General features: G+C 41.9%; 1 protein-coding gene across 1 annotated transcript in view; it reads left to right on the top strand.

Moving 5' to 3' along the window:
* Nucleotides 1-21,845, top strand: part of nell2b (neural EGFL like 2b) — a 51,942-nt gene that overhangs the window by 8,453 nt on the left and 21,644 nt on the right. Inside the window, exons 5-15 of the mRNA XM_035521844.1 lie at nucleotides 70-166; nucleotides 656-728; nucleotides 881-963; nucleotides 1,624-1,752; nucleotides 2,258-2,360; nucleotides 3,475-3,566; nucleotides 4,180-4,288; nucleotides 8,171-8,305; nucleotides 11,399-11,524; nucleotides 20,580-20,702; nucleotides 20,877-20,972. Of these exons, the coding sequence (XP_035377737.1) occupies nucleotides 70-166; nucleotides 656-728; nucleotides 881-963; nucleotides 1,624-1,752; nucleotides 2,258-2,360; nucleotides 3,475-3,566; nucleotides 4,180-4,288; nucleotides 8,171-8,305; nucleotides 11,399-11,524; nucleotides 20,580-20,702; nucleotides 20,877-20,972 (1,166 nt within the window). The remainder of the gene's footprint in view (nucleotides 1-69; nucleotides 167-655; nucleotides 729-880; nucleotides 964-1,623; nucleotides 1,753-2,257; nucleotides 2,361-3,474; nucleotides 3,567-4,179; nucleotides 4,289-8,170; nucleotides 8,306-11,398; nucleotides 11,525-20,579; nucleotides 20,703-20,876; nucleotides 20,973-21,845) is intronic.

Below are 21,845 nucleotides of genomic sequence, written 5' to 3'. Positions count from 1 at the left end.
ACGTTGCTGCAATCTGTTTAATTGGTAGCTTGATTGTTTTGTTTTGTTTTGTTTTATTTTTTTTTCAAGAATCTACGAGAGGATCGTGGAGATGCCATCAATGGACATTCCTTCAGGGGCCACTGTGTGGATTGGTCAAAGGAACAACGCCCATGGGCTCTTCAAGGTACACACCGCTTTGCACTTGATATTGATGCTAGTTCACACGCAGCCGTACGATATGTGGCTTTGACGTTTCAAGGAGCTGTCCCGCTCTTTTAGACGGCGCTCATTTGCTCCATCTCATCGTGAGCTGTGATTGCCAGCTCCTGTCAAACTGTTGACATTTAAAAAGTTCTACTAGAGTTCTACTAGACCTTTTGTGAATAGCGATTAGTCTCGCTTCATGTATTTGCCTGTATTTCACATTGTGTCTCTTTATCTGTCTCTTCCTTCACCTTTCTTTCTGTCTCCCTGTCTCTTTCTCTTTATCCCTCCCTCTCTCCTCACTTTCCCTTTTTCTATGTTCCTCTTTCTTTCTTTCTTTCTTTCTTTCTTTCTTTCTTTCTTTCTTTCTTTCCTTTGTTTTGTCTCATTCTTTCTCCTCTAACTTTATTTTTCTCTCTCTTCCTCTCCCCCTCTCTCTCCTCTGACTCTTCCCCACTCTAACCCCCAGGGTGCGATGCAGGATCTCCAGGTGCTCCTCATGCCTCAGGGATACGTCTCCCAGTGTCCAGACCTCAACCGCAGTGCGTGCATGCCCCCCAGCAGAGAACACACTCATGAATCATGTCTTATTACATTTGGATGGATGCATTTTCTCGATGATTGTAAATCAATAACAATTCCTTTTAAATGTTTATTAGATGCACATCTTCTCTGACGTTCTTTTCAATTCCAGCTTGTCCAACCTGCAATGATTTTCATGGTCTGGTGCAGAAAATCATGGAGCTGCAGGACATTTTGGCCAAAACATCCAGCAAGGTATCCGTGTTTGCTGTACCAAACTAGGGGCCTTTGGAATAACAACCTTGGATTTGGGTTTTTAAGCGAGAATGTTGGGATGCAAAGATGTATGAGTTGCAAAATGAAATCTCCGAGACAACGTTTTAACATCATCAACATTGTGACCTGTGGATCCATTTATTTTTCTTGAGCTTGTAACATCCAAGCTGATGTAGGTATGAAAAAAAGGCCATTATCTATAGGCATTATATAATCTGAATACATAAAAAATGCTGCACTTTTAAGTAATCAGATGTTATTTAAAATGTTTATTTACTCTGTAAAATGACATTATAGGACTATCCCTTCAGGGCTGTGTAACAGCCACCTAGTCTAAACACCTGTTCAGGATGCTGTTTCTGCTTTGCTGAAAGCTGTAGCAGTTTGAGAAGCCCATGCCATTTTAAGATCATGCTGCTCTGACTTCAAAAAGCCCTGCCCTTTTAAATCCCCTTTTAGACCTCAGAAAGTCCATCTAGATGGCTGTAGGAAAAAAAAAATCAAAGCTTCCTTGATGCTAAAAGGCATCGACTTTTTCTGTGCTTATGTGTTCTGTGCCCTCGCCTTGCGTCTGCACGTCCGTCCTGCAATCTGTGGTCCTGCGATCTGTCCATTTTCCCGGCATGGCGCTGGCTGTAGCTTGCCCGGGCAGAGGAGAGGATGAAGGCTCTGGATGGATGCTACTGCGAGAGGACGTGCTCCGTGAGCGGGGAGGTGTACAGGGACGAGGAGATCTGGATAGTCGGCTGCAGGAACTGCACATGCTTGGTATGGCTGCCTCCTACTCAGTGCCGGGGGCCCAAGGGCAGCATGGCTTGGTGGTTTCCCCGCTCAGGCAGATCCCAATGACCTTCCAATTAATGACCGGGTTTAGTAGGGAAATTAGCAGACTGTGCTGTTCTCTGGCCTTTAGGACTGAGGCTGGGGGGTCCTGGTTTTAGCCTCTTAGCTACAGAATGCATAACTGCTCCAACATGCTTTAGTCCAGTAAACTAGATAGATGAGAGCTCCTTTAGTATTTGAAGAAAGTTGGCATAAAATAACCTTCAGCAGTGTGTTTAAATAACAACAACAAAAACACACAGCAGCCCAGATGCATGTGAGCTACAGTAACTACAGAGTTACTGAGCTACAGGGATGTGTTTGAGCTGACAGAGGTGCGTTTTCTAAGTATGTGCACATCTGTGTGTGTGTGTGTGTGTGTGTGTGTGTGTGTGTGTGTGTGTGTGTGTGTGTGTGTGTGTGTGTGTGTGTGTACCTGCTTACCTTGTAGAATGGCAGTGTGGAGTGTGAGAACGTCTACTGTCCTGCACCCCAGTGCCCTCCCGATACTGCCCCAGCCTACATCCCTGGAGCCTGCTGCAAAGAGTGTCAGCGTGAGTGCCGGCATATGTGCGCCATCCGATGCCCATGCATGCAACAGTGTGCTGATGGAGCACATGCACACACACCGATGAGACACACACACACACACACACACACACACACACACAGAGCCCAACGGGAAGCCTTTACTTCACTAGACACCAGACAAACTACACACATCCAGACTTAGCCGATGCTATTGCTAACGCTGTTGTCTGTGTGAAAGCTGCCACCTTTGTTCAGCTTTTACCCTGCTGGGAGGCTGTGTTATCTGGCGAGGTGGGGCAGAAGAAACTGTTTTCACATTTTCTCACCAACTCCTGCAGTTAATGTTTAAGATCTCAGCAAGGCAGGGAGTCTGTATTGAAGGTGAAGCCTTTTTTCAAAACCAAGTGTAGCAGCAAACAGGTCAAACTATCCAGTTTAGCTGAACTCCAACACTGTGGAGCACTGAAACATCAAGGCCTTTTCAGGACATGCTGCTGACAATCATGTTAACTCCAGCTCTCTGAAGTCCCATTTATGAAGTTTTCTCTCTTACCGTCATCAAGTCTTTACTTTCTTTCTTTCTTTCTTTCTTTCTTTCTTTCTTTCTTTCTTTCTTTCTTTCTTTCTTTCTTTCTCTCATTTTAATACTCACTGTCTCTGTGTCTTCCTGTTTTCTACCAAATGCATACAAGCTATACCCAGCTGTGTCCAGATGGCTCGCCTTAAAAAACAGACTGACCATATCCCTGCTTTACAATGCTCTGTTCCCCTGGCAACTAATAGAAAGGCACCCACCCACACACACACACACACACACACACACACACACACACACACACACACACACACACACACACACACACACACACCCCCCAACCACCCACTCACACAAACAAAGACTCAAACAGACACTCACTCACACACTCACACACACACACACACACACACACAGATCATAAATAATTCAAGACCTGTGTCAAGCTGAGCAGTGACATGTTTCAGTAAGCAGCACTAATGGCTGTTGGACTAATCGCTAAATCTGTTATTTCACTCACTGGAACGCTAACTAATCTAACATGCTGATTAGATCTCTCTGTCTGTCTGAATTTCCTCTCCCCCATTTCTCTCTCTCTGTAGCGGTGTGTCTCTTCAGGGGGAGGGTGTATGTGGAGGGTGATCGTAAGAGTGTGCATGACTCCACTGGGAACTGTCTGCTTTTTGAGTGCAGGGTAAGCTGGAGGTGACTGATAACATTGAATCTGATTCACAGCATGTTTACAAGAAAGACATTAAGAGGTGTCCCAAGATTTATTTATTAGTCATGATACCCATTTAAGAGATTTAAATTACATGAATTTGAACCCATCTGTCAATAGTGCATATTAAGTAAGTTCACTAGTTTGATAAATTTCTTACAGATTTGAATAAGACAAAGTGAATATGGCTTACAGAATTCTTGTAATTCTTAGTTTTTTCAACTTTCATATATGACATAATAAGTCATTTCTGTATGGAAAAGGAGGAGGTTCACGTCAGCATGTCAGTAATAACCAGTACTATAATTTCAGACATTACTGGAGATCCAGGGCCGGGTACTATTCACAATAAGACTTTATGTTTGGTGACTGACAATTTTGTGTCTGAAAAATCACATGACTTGTCTGGCAGAATGTTTTTAGCTACTTTTTAAATTATGATTACTTTTACCTAATCTTTTTCTTTCACTGGCTGTTACATATGAGAGAAGTAAGACATTTCCTTGAAGTTATTTGAAGTTAATCCCTCACCTGTTTATATGTATGTGTGTGTGTGTGTGTGTGTGTGTGTGTGTGGGGCGGACAGGACCGTAGCATGCGTAGAGTTGAGATTGAGAGCACACCATGTCCAGAGCTGAACTGCCCTGAGTCAGAGCAGATAACCCTCACTGACCGCTGCTGCAGGGTGTGTCGAGGTGAGACCCCCCCCCCCCCACAGACACATACATACACACACCATTAGGTTTTAACATATATAATAAATACAACATTAGGTGAAAGAAAAGAATCTAAAAAAGACCTTGCACCCATCACATCAGGACTAATCCAGAACAAAACAGTCTAACTTCACTATCAAAATACCAAAACAGAGTTGGATTCATAGTCATCATCAATGTATTTACTGCGCCACTCATATCATCAGAGTATTTACTATGCCACTCATACCTGTTTGCTTATTATTATCCAAAGGCATTTAACAATGTGGGCTATTGCTTTAGCTCCCTGCTTCTATTTCACTGGTAATCAATTCATTTCTAATGACCAGAGGGTTTATACCACAAAGCCAGGCTTTCGTAGCCAGGCTTTCATGAAGAGCACTGGAATCACTTAACCAAGCATTCTCACTTAGGGGGAGAACGCTGATTACAGATTAGAGTACATTTACAAAATCCGGACAGATTGATTTACATATTTATCAGTATGATTGCTAACTGAGAATTGGACCCAAGGCAGTGGTGTTGTTATCCATCATACTTTACCTGCTCTATCAGGAGAGTGATGAGAGCATGTATACTTGGCATCACTCAGGATGCCCATGTTTTGAGTGGCCAGTGAAATGCTTGCTCTGACTGTGATCTTCCTTCTCAGCCTGTGGAGCTCAAACCCTGCGCCACACACCGTAGCTTCCACCATAGCCTCTTACTAACCAGGCTGCTACTAAAATGCTTTTATGCAAAGTCGCAAATATACGCTTTTGTATTTATTTTTGAATAAGATTTTTATTAAAATGGTGGTGATGTTAAAATAGATCACATTTGCATTTTTTTTCTCCATAACTGTTTACACGTTTTGAGTGCTCAGACTCCCAAAATGATGCAAAGCAGAACACACACACACAACTGGAAAAGCCAACATCCAAGCAAAAATATATATCATGTTTCCTCGAAATGGCATTCAGGACACACATTTCAAAAAATCATGCAAAGAAAAAGATGAATATTGCGCATATATATATATATATATATATATATATATATATATATATATATATATATATATATATATATATATATATAGTTCCCCCCGTTTTAACATCACCAAAGGCAGCCAGTATTTTACTGTTTATTAGAGCGTAACGGTTAGAGCTGTGCACTGTGTGAATCTTTATCTGGACTATCCCAAAAGCAGGTGTTGCAGATAAGGGTTCTGTGGAAGTTTTAATTCCTGCAATTCAACAAATGTAAACATTTTGGTCAAAGCAATTCAAGCTAGTTTTCCAGCCTACATTAAAAATTTTACAATATGCTTTTAATAAATTTCGAGGCATGCCACAATAACAGCATATATGGCTATAATTGTGGTTTAGCACCTTATGTTGTCCTACTAGTCATGCCTCCAAGATCAGGCCAGAGGTTTCCACCAACATCACACATGCTGTTTTCAATGCCCGTCCAGCACAGGAAGTAAGATGGCATGCACTGCGTCCATCCCTGGTACCTCACACCTCTACCACACCTCCTGGAAACCCTTGCTCATTAGGACACCATGCAGGGGCAAAGCTCCTTAACACCATGCAGGGGCAAAGCTCCTTGGGGGTGAGGACAGTACAGGGGAAGAAAGCTGCATGAAGGCTGGACAGTGGAATGGATGTGTCTGCCGTAGGACAGTTTCCAAACCTCCCCACCCCACCCCACCCCACCCACGCAGGCCGGAGACAAGGCACAGTTGCCTGCTGCCTAGCAATGCCTCTTCCTCATCTCCGCTTTGTTACATCAGACCCAGTTTCATCAGCGTAGAGATGCTCTATTGTATTCTACTGGGGTTTCATTGATAGTGAGTTCAAATGTTCTTCAGAAGCAAGCACAATTATTAGGCTAAGGGCATATGCAGCAGCGTATACAAAAGTACAGACTTGTAATGTTGCCGAGAGTCTTGGGTGGTGCAATGCTATTATGATACTATGTCAAAGGTATCAGCAATGGAACCCATTGCATGCACATATCACTATGGTTTGTTCTTGGTTTTTTTTTTTTCTTCTTCCAAATTGGATTTAGAGTAGTTGTTTCACTATCTGCATTCCATTCCTTTGAAGAAGAGGTCAATGGTTGTCAAACTTATAGGTCAGTTCCAGTGAAGATCTCTGTGATTATTACTGGTATCTCCCCAAGCCAGACCCATGTGGACTATGACAATCCCCAAGCCAGAGCCATATGGACTATGACAGTCCCCAAGCCAGAGCCATGTGGACTATGACAGTCCCCAAACCAGAGCCATATGGACTATGACAGTCCCCAAACCAGAGCCATGTGGACTATGACAGTACCCAAGCCAGAGCCATATGGACTATGACAGTCCCCAAGCCAGAGCCATGTGGACTATGACAGTACCCAAGCCAGAACCATATGGACTATGACAGTCCCCATCCAGAGCCATGTGGACCATGACAGTACCCAAGCCAGAGCCATGTGGACTATGACAGTCCCCATCCAGAGCCATGTGGACCATGACAGTACCCAAGCCAGAGCCATGTGGACTATGACAGTACCCAAACCAGAGCCATGTGGACTATGACAGTACCCAAGCCAGAGCCATGTGGACTATGACAGTACCCAAACCAGAGCCATGTGGACCATGACAGTTTCTAAAGATCCATAGTTCACTCCTGTGAGTATCTACCGAGAATACTTTATGTTTCTCAGTTATGAAAGTCCAAATACCATAAATGAGGCTCCAGGGAAGTGGCTCATGTTAGACCTGACTCTTTAGCCAGCTCCCCTCAGAGTTAGGCCACAGGTGTTTGAGATGATCTGTGATGTTTGATGACATCATCTGATATGCTGCACCTGCTGGTATTCCCAATCCTTTCAGCATTTCTTGAAAGCGACATTAAAAAAAGCATAAAAACGTGATCTTATCAAAGGGATTTGTGCCTCCTGATATTCCCCTGTGTGTAGCATTTTGCAACAAGTTAAGCATAAAATGAATTGTGCAAAACAAGTGAATTGCCCTTATATTTTGGTCCATGCTGCTGCTTTTTCTGTATTTCTCTTTTTAGCTATGTGAGCAATATTAATAAAAGCCCTTTCAGGGGCTAAATGACTGGAAAAAAAAAGTAAAATTATTCTTTTGATGGTAAGCTACACTGGTCTACAGGAAGGATAAACAATGAAAATAAACTCCATTTCATCTCCTTATACACAAGTGTGTGACTTGTGGTGAGTTTAACAATGGCATGCTTGTGCATTATTACAGAGAATTCAACACGTTTCCTCAAGATTTGTCAGAATTGTTCCAAACTAAATTGCTACCCATTTACATTGAGAAAATCAGGTCGAACAATAATTATTGGAACAAAAAGAAGATGACCTAACCCTGTCAGAATACTTCTTTACATAATTGAGTATTTTTGCTTGAAGCAAAAGTCTTTTCGGGGGATGGGGGGGGGGGTTGTAATTGCTGAAGACACTGGACCACAACTTAACCTGCATCAGAGGAGGTTAATTAAGCTATGGAAGCAAATGGATTGGTTAGATACTTAACCACCTCCCGCTTGCTCTCTTTCTCTCTCTCTCTCTCTCTCTCTCTCTCTCTCTCTCACTCACAAACACACACACACACACAGAGTGCTCTCCCAAACTGTCTTTTGCTAATGAGTTCCCTCTTAAGGTTACTGCCTCAGCTCATTATAGACATAAATAATGGACTTGGACTTACCCCTGCATTTCCCTGATCCCTCAGCTGTTTTATGTACCCCACACACATGCACACACACACACACACACACACACACACACAGATACACACACATTCTTCAGGCATGGCAGGAAGGGTGTGACGCATTTTGTCTTCCACCTCAGGGCATGATTTCTGCGTAGAGAGCCATTTGCGCAAATGTGTGGAGAATTCACAGTGCGTGAATCTGGAAGCAGGGGCCTATTGCAGTTGCAACAATGGCTACCGGGCGGTGCGGGACGACAGCGCCTACTGCCAAGGTATGTCACAGCACAATCTAGCCTTCTGTGCCACAGTGCGGTCTAACCCTCTCCACCAGAACGAGGACTAGCCTGTTCCAATGCACAGCGATCTAGCTCATTCCATCACCGCACAGTGTAGCCCTCTGCACTACAGTGAGGTCTAGCCCACTCAGCTATGCAAGGTATATGTATATGCCCTGTGCCAGGATGAGATTTCAGTACACTTCATGGACACCGTCCTGAGGTTTTTCCATTTTTGACATCGATTATCTAGTATTATAATAGGTACAAATGATTATATTTTTTAAAGCATATACCCCCCAAAACCATATTTATCACTTTTAAAACCTTTTAAAACCTTATTTATCACTTTTTAAATAGCATTACAGCAGTTGTGGGGCGAGTGATATGTTAGAGTGATCTCATAGCATGGTCAGTGCACTCTGTAATAAGACAAAGAGCCCTGGCAATTAATCAGTGCCGCAGTGAAAGTATTTCAGCATGGCTCTCACTCTTGTGTATTTAATTAATGGATTGCATTATCTGGCAGTAATGCTAAATGTGTGTGTGTGTGTGTGTGTGTGTGTGTGTGTGTGTGTGTGCACATATGTGTGTGTGTGTATGTATCTGTGTAATAGAGAATTTTACAGTATTTGTTTGGATACACAAAAACACTTGAGTTGTGCGTCCTACTTGTTTGAGATACGATTTTTTGACTGGCAATACAAGACTTTGGTGGCACTTTTGACAAGAATAACTGAGTTATTTTTCGGCCCAGTAGTTTGATTTGGTTACATTTGTGGTTGTGTAACTTAATCTATTAAACACGAATCACAGTGGGATGTTGTAAATGAACTCCCACATTGTTTTGAGTGAGAGATAAAGAAATGCAACATTTCGGTCTGTCAGGGTGTAATGAGATTTGTGGAAGTATAAATATTCTAAGAACAGCCCATGTAGCCGTGAGTTTATTATACAACTCCTAGATGCATTTGTCAGCTACACTGGAAATATAACAAGTCAATAAGCATCATACGGATATGAGGACATGCCAAAGCTTTATATCTTGTGGGAAAATACAACCGATATCTTCTTGTAGGCGTCTTGAGAAAATTTGAGTCATTGCTTATTTGAGTCCTCTTTGTCCCATTATAGAGCCTTGGGAATCTGGTGCTGGTCCTCACTTTCACCTGAATTTGAGATAAGTGTTTTGACCCCTGACAAGTAGGACAATGCTGTATAATCACATGACTGCCGTGGGGAAGCACAGTATATTGTATGTTAATAGTTATAACATATCATATAACATATAATTATTATATTATCATATGATTGGCTTTTGGAATGCTGGTAATATAGAAAAATACATCAATATGCAAATGAGGGTTTTTGTGCCGTGAGCATCCCGCACAATGCCTGGCATTCCTGATGAGAGTTCTCTGAATGTTCCAGCAAATCACGGCATTCACACGATCCAACAAATGTAACACACATTGCTCAAAGTGATGCAGGTGTTATTAACAATGTCATATCAAAGGTTTACCCGTGTGTTTTTTTCAAGGTTTACTGTGATCTAAATATGTAGTGACATTATCTCAATATTGCAGTCTCATTATGCCACTACATCATCTCGACATGGCACTTTGTCCATGTCCTGCAGTCCTGCTCTGCTCCTGGAGCTTTCTCCCTGAAGAATTTCCAACCTCCTGAAAAAATACCTTTCCCTCTAATGGAAGTCTTCTGTAGCACCTGAATGATGGTGTGCTAGATTAGAAGTTCAGAGAATTATAAGTATTTTATTGAACTACTCTGAAATTTGATTCATTTTAGAGCTCAACTCATCCCTATTGTCTGTCTTCGGATACAGGATGAACTGGTCTTGCTGGAGATGAGTTTCTGGATGACTTTGAGCCTGTTTGGCTTTCTCACAGGCCAGGGCTTGTCTTGTCTCTATATTTGTAACTTGTTTCCTCAGAATGTGGCCGGTACAGTGCTATTTTTACCCTTTTCACTGGGATACAAGAAGCTGCTGTCTGCTTCTCCTGGAGATTTTTGCTGCAGATCCGGTTGGCTTTTTAATACTTTACAATGCTGTAATGTACTGGAATACCCAATAGTTGGGTACTAAAAAATGGAGGCATATAGAAGTGTGCACTAGTATCTCACTGGCACATATTAAAATATGTGCTCTAGCTGTGGATAAAATAAAAGGCACCTTCTCAGTACCTGTGTTTCAGTGTAGTGATTGTTGTACAGCTGCAATGATGGGGGTGATAAAGTGCAAATGTAGGAGTGACTGGGGAAAGAAACAGGCATCTAAAAAAGAAAAAAGAGAAAGTGAAATGACAAACACTTCAGTGGAGAAAATGAGTGGGAGGACAGCTATACTAAGGTGTGCATGCGTGTGTGGGAGAGAGAGAGAGAGTGAAAGAGAGAGAGAGAGATTTTAAATACACAGTGTCTCTATTACAAAGCTCAACTACAGCACTGGACATCTAGCCTAGACTGCCGTATCAAATTAATAAGGAAAAATTCAATTAGAGACAGTTATGGGCAGCATTTAATAATTTAAAGGAAACCAAATCAGATGGTGCAGCACTAAACCATAGACTTGCAATCACTTTTCATTTCCTTCTTTCCACTTGGACACACTCCCGAAGTAAATGAGGTGCTCAATTTTCGCAAATGATTATGAGAATCTGACTACAAAACTTAATAACATTTTGCTGTTTAAAATGGAAACACACACACACACACACACACACACACACACACACACACACACACACACACACACACACACACACACACACACACTCTATTACAGTTCTCCATCTCCCAGGTAATGCACTGGGAGCTGCACTGTAGAGCATACTGCAGTCATGGAACATCCCTGAGTTGATCAGTATTGTGGAATTTCTAGCGTAATGTCTTTTGCTGTTTAGGGAACGTCCACCAGCATGTCAAGCAAGTTTTCTTATTCCTCAAAACGTTCTCTAAAATGATCTCTTTGGACTAAATCTGCTGTGACAACTGTGTTTGTGAATAAAATGTTGCTGATGGCAGTGTTGAACTTTTTTTTTTTCATTCTTGCATGGCTGTTGGGTGCAGACGTGGATGAGTGTGCAGAGGGGAGACACTACTGCCGAGAGAACACCGTGTGCATGAACACTCCGGGATCCTTCATGTGTGTATGCCATACCGGCTACATCCGGATCGATGACTACTCCTGCACTGGTGAGTAATGGTTGGCTCAGTGGCATCTGTGAGATTCAGAGGGAGAGAGAGACACACACACTCACACAGAGAGAGAGAGATAAAGATAGAAACAAAAGGGGGGATACAGAGAGTAAAAAAGTACTAAAATGTACAGGTGGCACACACTATGTATTGTTCATATCTGTTAATAAAGATGTCTACTACATGCTTTCATATGTGCTTGAGTATGTATGCTAATACATGCTGTGGGATTTAGGAAAGCACTATAACATTTTTTCACTGAGGTTATCTATGGAAAAATATTGAAATAAACTTTATTTTCAAAATGAACACATACACCACTCCTGCTTTATGTGGTGTGAGGTTTCAACTGAGTGTCAGCGATTAATTGCACCAGACTAAGCTGAAGATTCCGACGTGCTAGCTCATTAGCTGGGGCGAGCGGATCACTTCCAAGGCAAGCAGTCTGCTTGTTTACATCACCCAGCCCACTCAGGGCAGAGATGGCTCCGAGCATATAATGCTGTTAGTCTTCTCTTTGTTTTGGTCTACCAAACAGGTGAATTAGGCCTAAGTGTTGAGGAAGTGTGGTATCATCACATTTTTCGAGAAGTTATTTACAGCCCATAGAAGTGGAGCCTAATGGTGTGCTAATATGAAACATATCTGTATAAAATTATGGAATTAAATGCATTAGATTATAGCAAGAACTGCAAGACATTCTTTTTTACCACAGAAAAAAACACCTCTCCTCTCCTAATCCTACCGAACAGATGAAGGCAGTGTATCTCTAATTACAGCAAGCATAACACTAAGAATGTTTATTATATTGTGCATGAAGCAGGAACACATTAGCATTTTCAATTATTTATTCGCATAATCAGCCACAGAGAATGGTGCCTGTTTCCTTTCTGGGATAATAGCAAGGTAATCCGCAAGCCAGCATTACATTATCTTTGAACCTGAAAACCATTAGAAACAGTTTAATGGATTAACATATCTTGTAACAAAAACCTATGACAAATTATTTGCTTAAGAATCAATGCAAATCATTTAAAACACTGAAGTTATAATTGTTCCCTGCATTTTTTTCAAATTGTTAAGTACACCTCCTGTAATGAGTGTGAGGAGGCAGGATACACTCAGGAAGCAGCTTTATTGGAACAATTCCAGGAATCATTCTGCTGCAGCAGATATGGGTCCAAACACTGGCAGACAGGATCTATACTGACATCCATATTTGTAAATGTGAACAGAGACACAGATTCAAAAAAACAGATGGAGCGCACCAAGTAAGCACTTGGGAAATACCCAAGTACCTAAGAATGGATTAAAAAAAAAAAAAAACAGATAGAAAAAACAAGGCAGAAAACCAGTCTGTCTATAGAAAGTGCATATAAATTCTTTGTGGAAGGAAATTGCTGGGTATATACATGCAATAACTGGATAGGACCAGGTGTGGGTGTTAATGGTTAGGTAGTGACCAAGTGCCTCCCTCAACAGGCAGCGCTGGAGTGGTGAAAGCTTAGTGGTGGGGGCCTCCAGTTCACCTACACAATACACACAATATCATTAATATACTGATATTCCAAATTGTAGTGAAGTACACAAATTTCACTACATCTCTTACTACAGTACACTGCAGTTACTCACCTAGAACCTTCTTCGGATTTACACACGCACACACACGTGTGCACGCATGCCCACAAGCTTTGCTGACTGGCTGTTAATCATAATTTATTGCATGTCTTTGTTCTTATTTTAGGATAGCATCACTTGTCTGTAACGGTGAGTGGTAAGGAGGCAGACGCATGTGCGGAGAAGAGCAAGATTTATTAAGGGCAAATCCAGAGTCGTAGTCATAAGGGTAGTCCAGTGTCATTGAGCCAATATGGAGATTACGGGGATACATGATCAAACAAATAAAACACACGAAGGCAAACAGGGGAAGCAGGCTATAACAAAGGCAAGCATAAACACAAAGGCACTGAGTATAAACTTAAAAACATGCATATATGGGCTTTCAAAAACATTCACCAAACACACAAACGCAGCAAACAACAAAAACACAGGGAATCAGACATGGTTTAAATACATGAACAACAAGGTAGAAACAAGGGACAGGTGTGAGCAATCAAATGAGGGGCGGAGAAAACGAAACTACGGCGTGGAACTCAAATACACAAGACAGGGAAAACATGGAACATGGAAGCTGAGAGGGACTAACCATGACATTGTCACAGCTGCTTGTAGACCTAGTTGGAATGTTTACTCAGTTTGTATAAGCTATCAAATTGCTTTGGCTGTCTTGGTTGTCCAAGTAATCAGTTTAGAGCAGCTAAGTGAGTTATCAGGTCATGGGGAGTATCACTAATCCGTTAGCACAGAGTATTGAGGCCTATGCACTGAGATGCTTGGCAATATTAGATGGTATGAAGAGATGCACTGGAGAAAGCACAAGCATCTCTGGCACTCCCAAATTACTTCCATATGGCAGAAAGTTGCTAGAGTTCCATCAGTGTAAGTTATAGATACACTTGCAATAAAACACTGGTGAACATTTTGTAATCACCCAGATTTTTTGCATGAATGGCACCTAAAATGTGATCATATTAATAAACACAACAGCTGGGCAAGCCTAGTTTCACCGAACCGCCATCCATTGCACAGTACTTCTCACACAATACCGAAGTCTGATGATGTCGACCTTTCCGCTGGAGGTCCAGGTTCCAGTCCTGCCTCACTCCAGACTGCTATTTCTGTACATCCTCTTCAGCTTCTCCCTCTGATCAACATTTTCTTTTCTTTTCTTGTTTTCATTTTGTTATACATATTTTTATTGTGCCTGCTAGGGAACATTAGGTACCTGACTGTTAACCTTTCTTTCATCCCTCCTTCTGTAAGAAGATACTTCTTACATTCAAGCTAAAACTTAACTGCATTATAAAATGTAAGTGGTATTGTTTATTTTGTCTCTCTATTAGCTCATATAAATCCATTTTCTTAACTACACAGCAACAACCTCTAAATAGGACACAGATGTGGCCGAGGTGCCATTGCTCATTATACTGATAGCACTCATTGACACTCATTAACTCTGCAATCGATTCATATATTGCACCATCACAGTATATAGGTAAGGATGATCTCACTACTTTCATTTTAACTTCAATCCTGGCAGAAAGTGTCATCTTTGCTATAACATGTTACATCTCTCTCATAGTCTATTTCAGTATTTCATATCATCACTGTTATCCTCTCTCTGATTCTTTCAGCTCCCCACGGAAACTCACTAATTTGGTCTACCACAGATTTCAGAGTTTCAACTACTGACACAAGGCACATAACTTCAGTTCTTACCTTTAGCCCCCTGTCCGTTTAACTCTGGTATACTTTCCTTCATCCTGCCGTCATCTCATACCCAAGATGTCACCAGTGACATACTGAAATACTGTAGTTTTCAGCATTATATATGCATTGCAGCAAGAAAGAATAACCCAAGACTCATGTTTATATTGTACATATATCCATAGTTCTTATGTATGCAGCTGTGAAGTAGGGTGAATTCTTGCAAGGCCAGACAAAAGTGCATAGGACAGCTGTCTTTATTAGGTAATCCAAGCATACAGACTGTCCAGTGTCAGAGTCTGGTTTTTGGAAAATGCATAATATATAAAAGAAATTGATGAACAGACAAGAAAACCAAGTTGTGAAAACAGTGAGAACTATTACAGAATCTGTGCAAAGACAGAACTGAACACAAGGAGGTATATACACAGACAAATGGGCTCACAAGACACGGGTGAGGATAATTAGTGGGTGGGGAGAGTACAAAACATGAGAAGGCAGAGAAAAGCTTGAAACAAAAAAAAGAGCGGCAAGGGTGTCGTGGGAACTGTGACAGCAGGAAGGGGAAACTGGGACAAAGTACACATGTTCAGTAGGATGATGCAATTTACAGAGTATAAATACAAGAACATTAAAGTGACAAGTAATACAAGTAACAGCAGTAAAACATGTCAGCATAAGTGATTGACAGTGGTGAGGTGGGGGACGTTTCCAGTATATTTATTGACTGTTCAGCAGTTTGATGCCCTTGGGATAATAGACTATTTGTGCTCACCCGAATGCTTCAGTAGAACTGAATCAAAGCATATCCTGTGTATTTTGTAGTGTTTGATATGGAACCATTTCTTATTAATGTCCTTTTGAGATGTACACTTCTTGCCTATGGTGAGTTCATCTTAACTAATCACTCAGTGTGAACAGAACAGAACAGAACAATCACCAAAAGAGGCCACTACGCAACTTCATCAGTGTCAGAGGTAAGTCCCACAATGGTTGTGAACTTCAGGATGATCCCTGAGCTGTGTTGTACAACACAATTGTGTGTGAACAAAGAGTGGGTGGCAGCGCATGTACCCCTGAGGAACTCCGGAGGATAGGAGGCTGGTTACTCTGTAATATGTAGCCTGCTCCTCAGGAAATCCAGTATCCAGTTATGCTGATGTTCCTTCAGACCCAGTTCTGGTAGTTGCTGAAAAGCTTGCCTGGGTGTTGACTGTTGAACTGTTATAAACAAACACCATTATCACTGCTGCTGTCTTATTGTTGACTTTCTTGACATCCTGGCCTAGAGCTAGGGCTAGGGTGGAGTTGCTCAAATTAGTAGAGTTTCACTTTACTGGAGTTGTTGCTGACCTCAGAATGAGCATAGTGTTAAACTCATCTGGTAATGACACATATGTTCCTGTAATTCTATTCTTACCCTCTTTGAGTCTATGATTATGAGAAAGCCAAGCCACATGCATCTAATGACCAATATCTCATTTCACTATTATAAACAGATAAATAGTTTTACTATTTGACACAACACACATAATATCACTTTATACTCATATTACTTGTCATGCTGTCCTCTATACCATACTATCCTCTCATCATTTAATATTCTCAAAAAAACAAAAAAAACAAACGCACTTTTCAAATTAGACTAATCGAATTTGACATAAAGATTTCTCTACCTAAGTATATTATTACATGTCACACTGTCAACACACAACTTTTTTCATCTCACCCATCCCATTTCCATGCCACAACTGACAATTGTGATGAAGAATTTGGCTATTATTCCAGAGCCAAAGACATACCTGCATTTCTTACTGGGAGCACTCACATATCCTTCCTTCCATGCCCCCATAACGCTATAGACATCCGTTGGTGTAGCCCAGCATGATTGGCATGGGTGTGGCCCTGATGGAAAAGGGCAGTTGTGTGCAGAGGGACATGTGGACAGTGTCATGCACAGGAGACACTCCCTGGAGGTGATGGCAGTGTGACAGGGACAGTCACCCTCTGTCACTGCTTCTTCCTTCGTACACATTCTTCCACCTTAATCCTCCCATTTCCATTTTTGCCCCAACTTACTCACTGTTCATCTAGTCCAATGCCTGCTGTCCCTGCACAACTGTTTTCGGCCTCCTCTCATCCACATCCACATCTCAAACTTTCCCTCCCTTACCTCTCCATCACATCTCCATCGCCCCGCTGTTGCTCCTCCACCTCCCTGCCATAGCCCCACCTCTGTCTCCCACAGCCACACCTCTCAGCCCTCCATTGGTGCATTCTGGACTTCGCCATTGGATATTCCCAGTGAAGTGATTTTGCCCTGGTTTCTCTATTTCTTCCTGGCCTGCTCAGCTCACTCTCTTGCCAGTGCGAGTTGTGATCTGTTGTTGTCACCGGGGGTGTGGCTAGTTTTTCTTTCAGGGCTTGAGTCCTGATATGAGTATAACCCTGAATAGTTTTTCTTCTAGGAGTGGTAGAGTTTGGCGGAATGTTAGCCTTCAAAACTGGTTTTGAAGAGAGATTGACATATTGTTGAGTTTATTATGAAGCTTATTTAAACCATGATTAAAACATTCCACTGATGACTCTTTAACACAAATGTTCTTTCGAAGCCTTTTACAGAATAAGCTGTCCTACTTTTCTATGAAGACAGTAAATCATGAATTTGTGAAATTCACGATTGTAAAACCCAAGGTAAATAGTTTAATTGAATGAAGATTATATTAATACAAAGGAAGCAATGCACAAAATATATATTTTCATACATCATGTCACGTCCGCAGACCAAAGCGTTCCCCGTTTCCATGGCAACATAGTCACTTCCGGGTTTCCCTGTTTTCGCCTCCATGGTTCCATGTCTCCTCCCCTTTTGTTTAGCTGTTCTGAGCTTGTCCCTAATTGCAGTCCTATGTAAACCCTGTTCCTGTGTCTCTTGTTTGTTGCTCTTTCTTTGTTTCTCATCGTTTCTGGTTAGCTCTCGTTTCTCCTCGCTCCTTCGCTTATATGTGTTTTGGTAATATGTCTTTCGTGGTTTCTGGGTAGTTCTCGTTTCTTCGCGCTCACTGTGTTTCTAGTTAGATCTCGTTTGTCCTATGTGTTTAGTTAGAGCTCGTGTGTCCTTGCTCCTTGTTCATGGTTGTCATTAGTTAGATCTCATTTGTCCTCGATCCTGTTTGTCTCTCTTTAGGTCTTGTCTGTCCTCGCTCTTTGCTCGTATATATTTGGTATATGCCTGTTCAATCTCGCTTCCCGTTTGATCTTGCCCCTCGTTCCTATGTACTTTCTCCCCACGCTCCCTGTGTAGTTACCCTCGCTGTCTCTGTTGGTCTCCTTGTTTAGTCCTCTGCTGTTCGCTCGTCTATTCTACTTTCACTCTGTTTGTTGTCTGTGCTGCCTTAACCGTTAGTGTCTATTTCCTTAGTTGCATAAATCTCGCACACACCTTGTTAACCTGTAATTGCTGTCTGTCCTTGGTTCTGTTCAGTTATTGTTTGTTTGTTTGTTTGTTTGTTTGTTATTAAACATATTATTTATTTATTCTATTCCATTTGTCATGCTCGTTATGGCTTCCTTCGTTAGTTCCGTTTCACTTAACATCCAAAGCGCCAGCACTTCGCATGTGTGTTTGCCTTCGCTCACCACCACTGCATTACACAGCACTAATATGCAAGGCACATTAAATTCTTTTGTGTTTGTTGAATGTGAGAATATACTTAGCCTATGCCTCAACTGGCCACCATCCTGCTCTGAAACACACCTGTGGGGTTTCTGACTATCCCTGGATGTTTTCAAATCCTAGAAACACCCCTGGTTGTCAGCACCATTCTTTAGTGGCATGACTGAACTGGTACTACTTTTATCCATCCAATAACCTAGGAGCCATTTACATCAATGGTCCAGACACTGGTGGTGATCTGTGCAGCCTCCTCTAAACCAATCAAGGACATCTCAGCAGGCAACTGCTCAAGTGTTACTATGCATATCACAGTAATATGCAGATGCAATTCAAGAACCCATGAAGCCCAGAAGTTGTTAAACTCTGTTATGTGGCTTTGGCCTTGTAGCACAAAACATATTCAAACTATTACTGATTATCTGAAGGCTCTGTAGACTGCAACAGCATACCCTCTTTTAAATAGATCATTTTTTCCTAGAGGTTCACACACTTTTTCCATTGATGACCTTGACCATTTATTTGACATTTTCGGCAAAGATATGGCAATGTAAAATGTGTTTGTTAAATAAGACCTTAAATTGCAATTGACGACATATTCACTTAGAAATCTTTGGAGTTAAAACTAAAATAGGAAAAAAGAAAAATAGGAAAAAAGATGTTAATAAAAGAACTTCAACATGGTGTACTCTACACAATACATAATTACATTTTACATTTTACATATTATATTGCAATAAAGGTTTGGCCAAATTTATAAAGTAAAATTTGAAAAAAGAAAAGAAAAACTACAATGAAGGATCTCTTAAGTGTTACAGTCACCAATACAAAGTAAATCTTTCTTTGTATGTCTGTTGTTTCAAGGAGTGCAGGAAATGGCATACATAATCCAAACACACACACACCCTCTCTCTCTCTCTTTCTTAAACACACAAAATAAATCCACTCTGTGATCACTCTCTGCATAGTTTATCATTACTGTCAGCTAAGCAGGTGGCAGATGCTGAGGCCTGAAAAGTAGCATGACTCTGGAGAGTAAATTCACTGCCTTCATCAAAACATGCCTTTTACAAAGCTTCATCTGCATGGAGCAATTTTGCTTAAATTCAAGAGAGAAAGGTTTTCAATTAGAAGCAGCTGATGTATTTGATCGAAGGGCAATCAGTGTCACTTTAGATGTCAACCAGGCGACTCACATTAGGATACACAGGGGTTTCTTGATATTTCATGAAGACTCTAATGGCTGCTAAGCTAGGGAGCATTTGGAGGATAGGATCATTTGCCTGTACTCTGTGAGGAAAATGATGTAGGGGTTTTTGTGATTGCAAACCCAGAATACCTGTGGCTTTTCTAAAAAAAATATCAGTTGAGATGCCTACCTTGACATTTTTTGTGAGATTATAGAATGTTCATATGAAGTGGGGTGTTATTCAAGGTTAGTAGAAATGTTGTTTATTTCTTGATGGAAGCAGAGATGTCTCCTTCTCCTGTACGTCAAATCAGCCCAACGTGTGCTCTCATGACTGAGGTGCACAGCTCAGTGTAGTGCTAGACTTATGAATATTAATAAGGATCATTTCGCTATAGCTGAGTGCCATTCTACCACAGGTAGCTTCTCCTCTTCTTTACCGCTCAAGAAATGACTCCTCTGGAATTTCAAGTCCTTCCTTCGCCTCGAGATGCCATTCTGCAGCCACGAGCGACCCCCAGGAGACTTTTTTTCCCATGTAGGAAATGATAACAAGCTGTTCTGAACCAGCAGAAGCAGTAAGTTGGCATTTTTAGCATGCTGAGGAATGGGTTGCATTCAAGGGTCAGGATACGCCAGCGACAGCCAGTGTTTCCACGTATCTCAGAGCCAGAGACACTAAGTCCTGGCTAATTTCAGCAACTCTTTTAGTCCCTTTACTCTTCCTTCTCTCTGAGATGGGATTGCTCAGTACCGACACTGAAGGGCAGAAGTGAGGTAAAGTGTGTGTGTTTGTGTAAAAGTGAGAGAAAATGTGAATTGTGAGTCATATTCATGGTCCCTGTGTTTATGTGTGTGATTAGAGCATGATGAGTGTGCGAGCGGACTCCACAGCTGTGACAAGAACGCGCTCTGCTTCAACACAGTGGGGGGACACAGCTGCACCTGCAAGCCGGGCTACGTGGGTAACGGCACCGTCTGCAGAGGTGAGCTCCCATCGCTGCTGCCTTTCAAACAACACGGAGCTCAGCAGCACTGTTCACTTGCAGCGGCGCTGACTCATGACAGCCTTGTTCATTTCTCTTAATTAGTTCTGTCCCAAGTAACTGTGTGCCGGTTGGTTGTGTGTGATTGTGTGTGTGTGCGTGGTTGCTCTGCAGCACAGTGTGATGGGTTGTGCCATAATGGAGGCTCCTGCTTTGCACCAGACACCTGCGTGTGCCAACAAGGCTTCACAGGGAAGAGATGCGAAACCGGTAAGAGTATTGCTATCTCTTGCTACTCTCAGTCTTGCCTCACCTCAGTTACATGCGCAGGATTAAAAACAAAACAAAACAAAATAAAACAAAAGAAGACCCTGTTAGTGAGGTGTGAGAAATGGTACAGAGCATGGCATCTTGAAAGATGACAAACACTTAAACCTACAAGGAGATATTGGTTTGTTTTGATGGTGGCTGTCACACCACCAGCGTGGCGGATCAAATGTTGAATAGATTCTGGAAGGTCCTCTGTTTGTGAATGTGGCGGGTTGATGGGCATGGTATGATAATAAGAAAGGAAGGCATTGAAGTGAGAGAAGATTTGAGACACATACATACACACACACACACACACACACACAAACACACGTACTACTGAGGATGCAATACCATCTGGGCCAGCAGAATGGAGGTGGAAACTCTTATTGGCACTTCTTTTATTTGTGAGATGCTGTGTGTATATGTGTGTGTGTGTGTGTGTGTGTGCGTGTGTGTGCATGTTGTGTGTTGCTCATTGCATAATCGTGCCGCAGCAGGACATCTGGCTAGAGACTCTGCTAGCATTTCAAGTGCCAGGACAACTCACGCTCACTTATGTGTGAGTGACAGTGGCTTGATGGAGGAGAAAGAAGACAGGTTAGGATGAGATTGACACAGAAAGAGAGAGAGAGAGTGCAGTGAGGGGGGTGAGGGGAGGCCCTCAGAAATGGATGCTAAGTTTGAAAGCAACTAGGTTGTGTGAGAGAGCTGCCCAGTTAGTGAAGCCCCAGCATGATTGGCTGTCTCCCTATCCGGTCATGTAATTCTCCTATTCTTGGGGGGGAAACTGACAGTGAGACTGAAAAAGTGACAGTTATTTTTCTACCCTTG

Source organism: Electrophorus electricus, chromosome 2, assembly GCF_013358815.1.
Source record: "Electrophorus electricus isolate fEleEle1 chromosome 2, fEleEle1.pri, whole genome shotgun sequence".
NCBI lineage: Eukaryota > Metazoa > Chordata > Actinopteri > Gymnotiformes > Gymnotidae > Electrophorus > Electrophorus electricus.
This window is presented reverse-complemented; position numbering and strand designations above follow the sequence as displayed.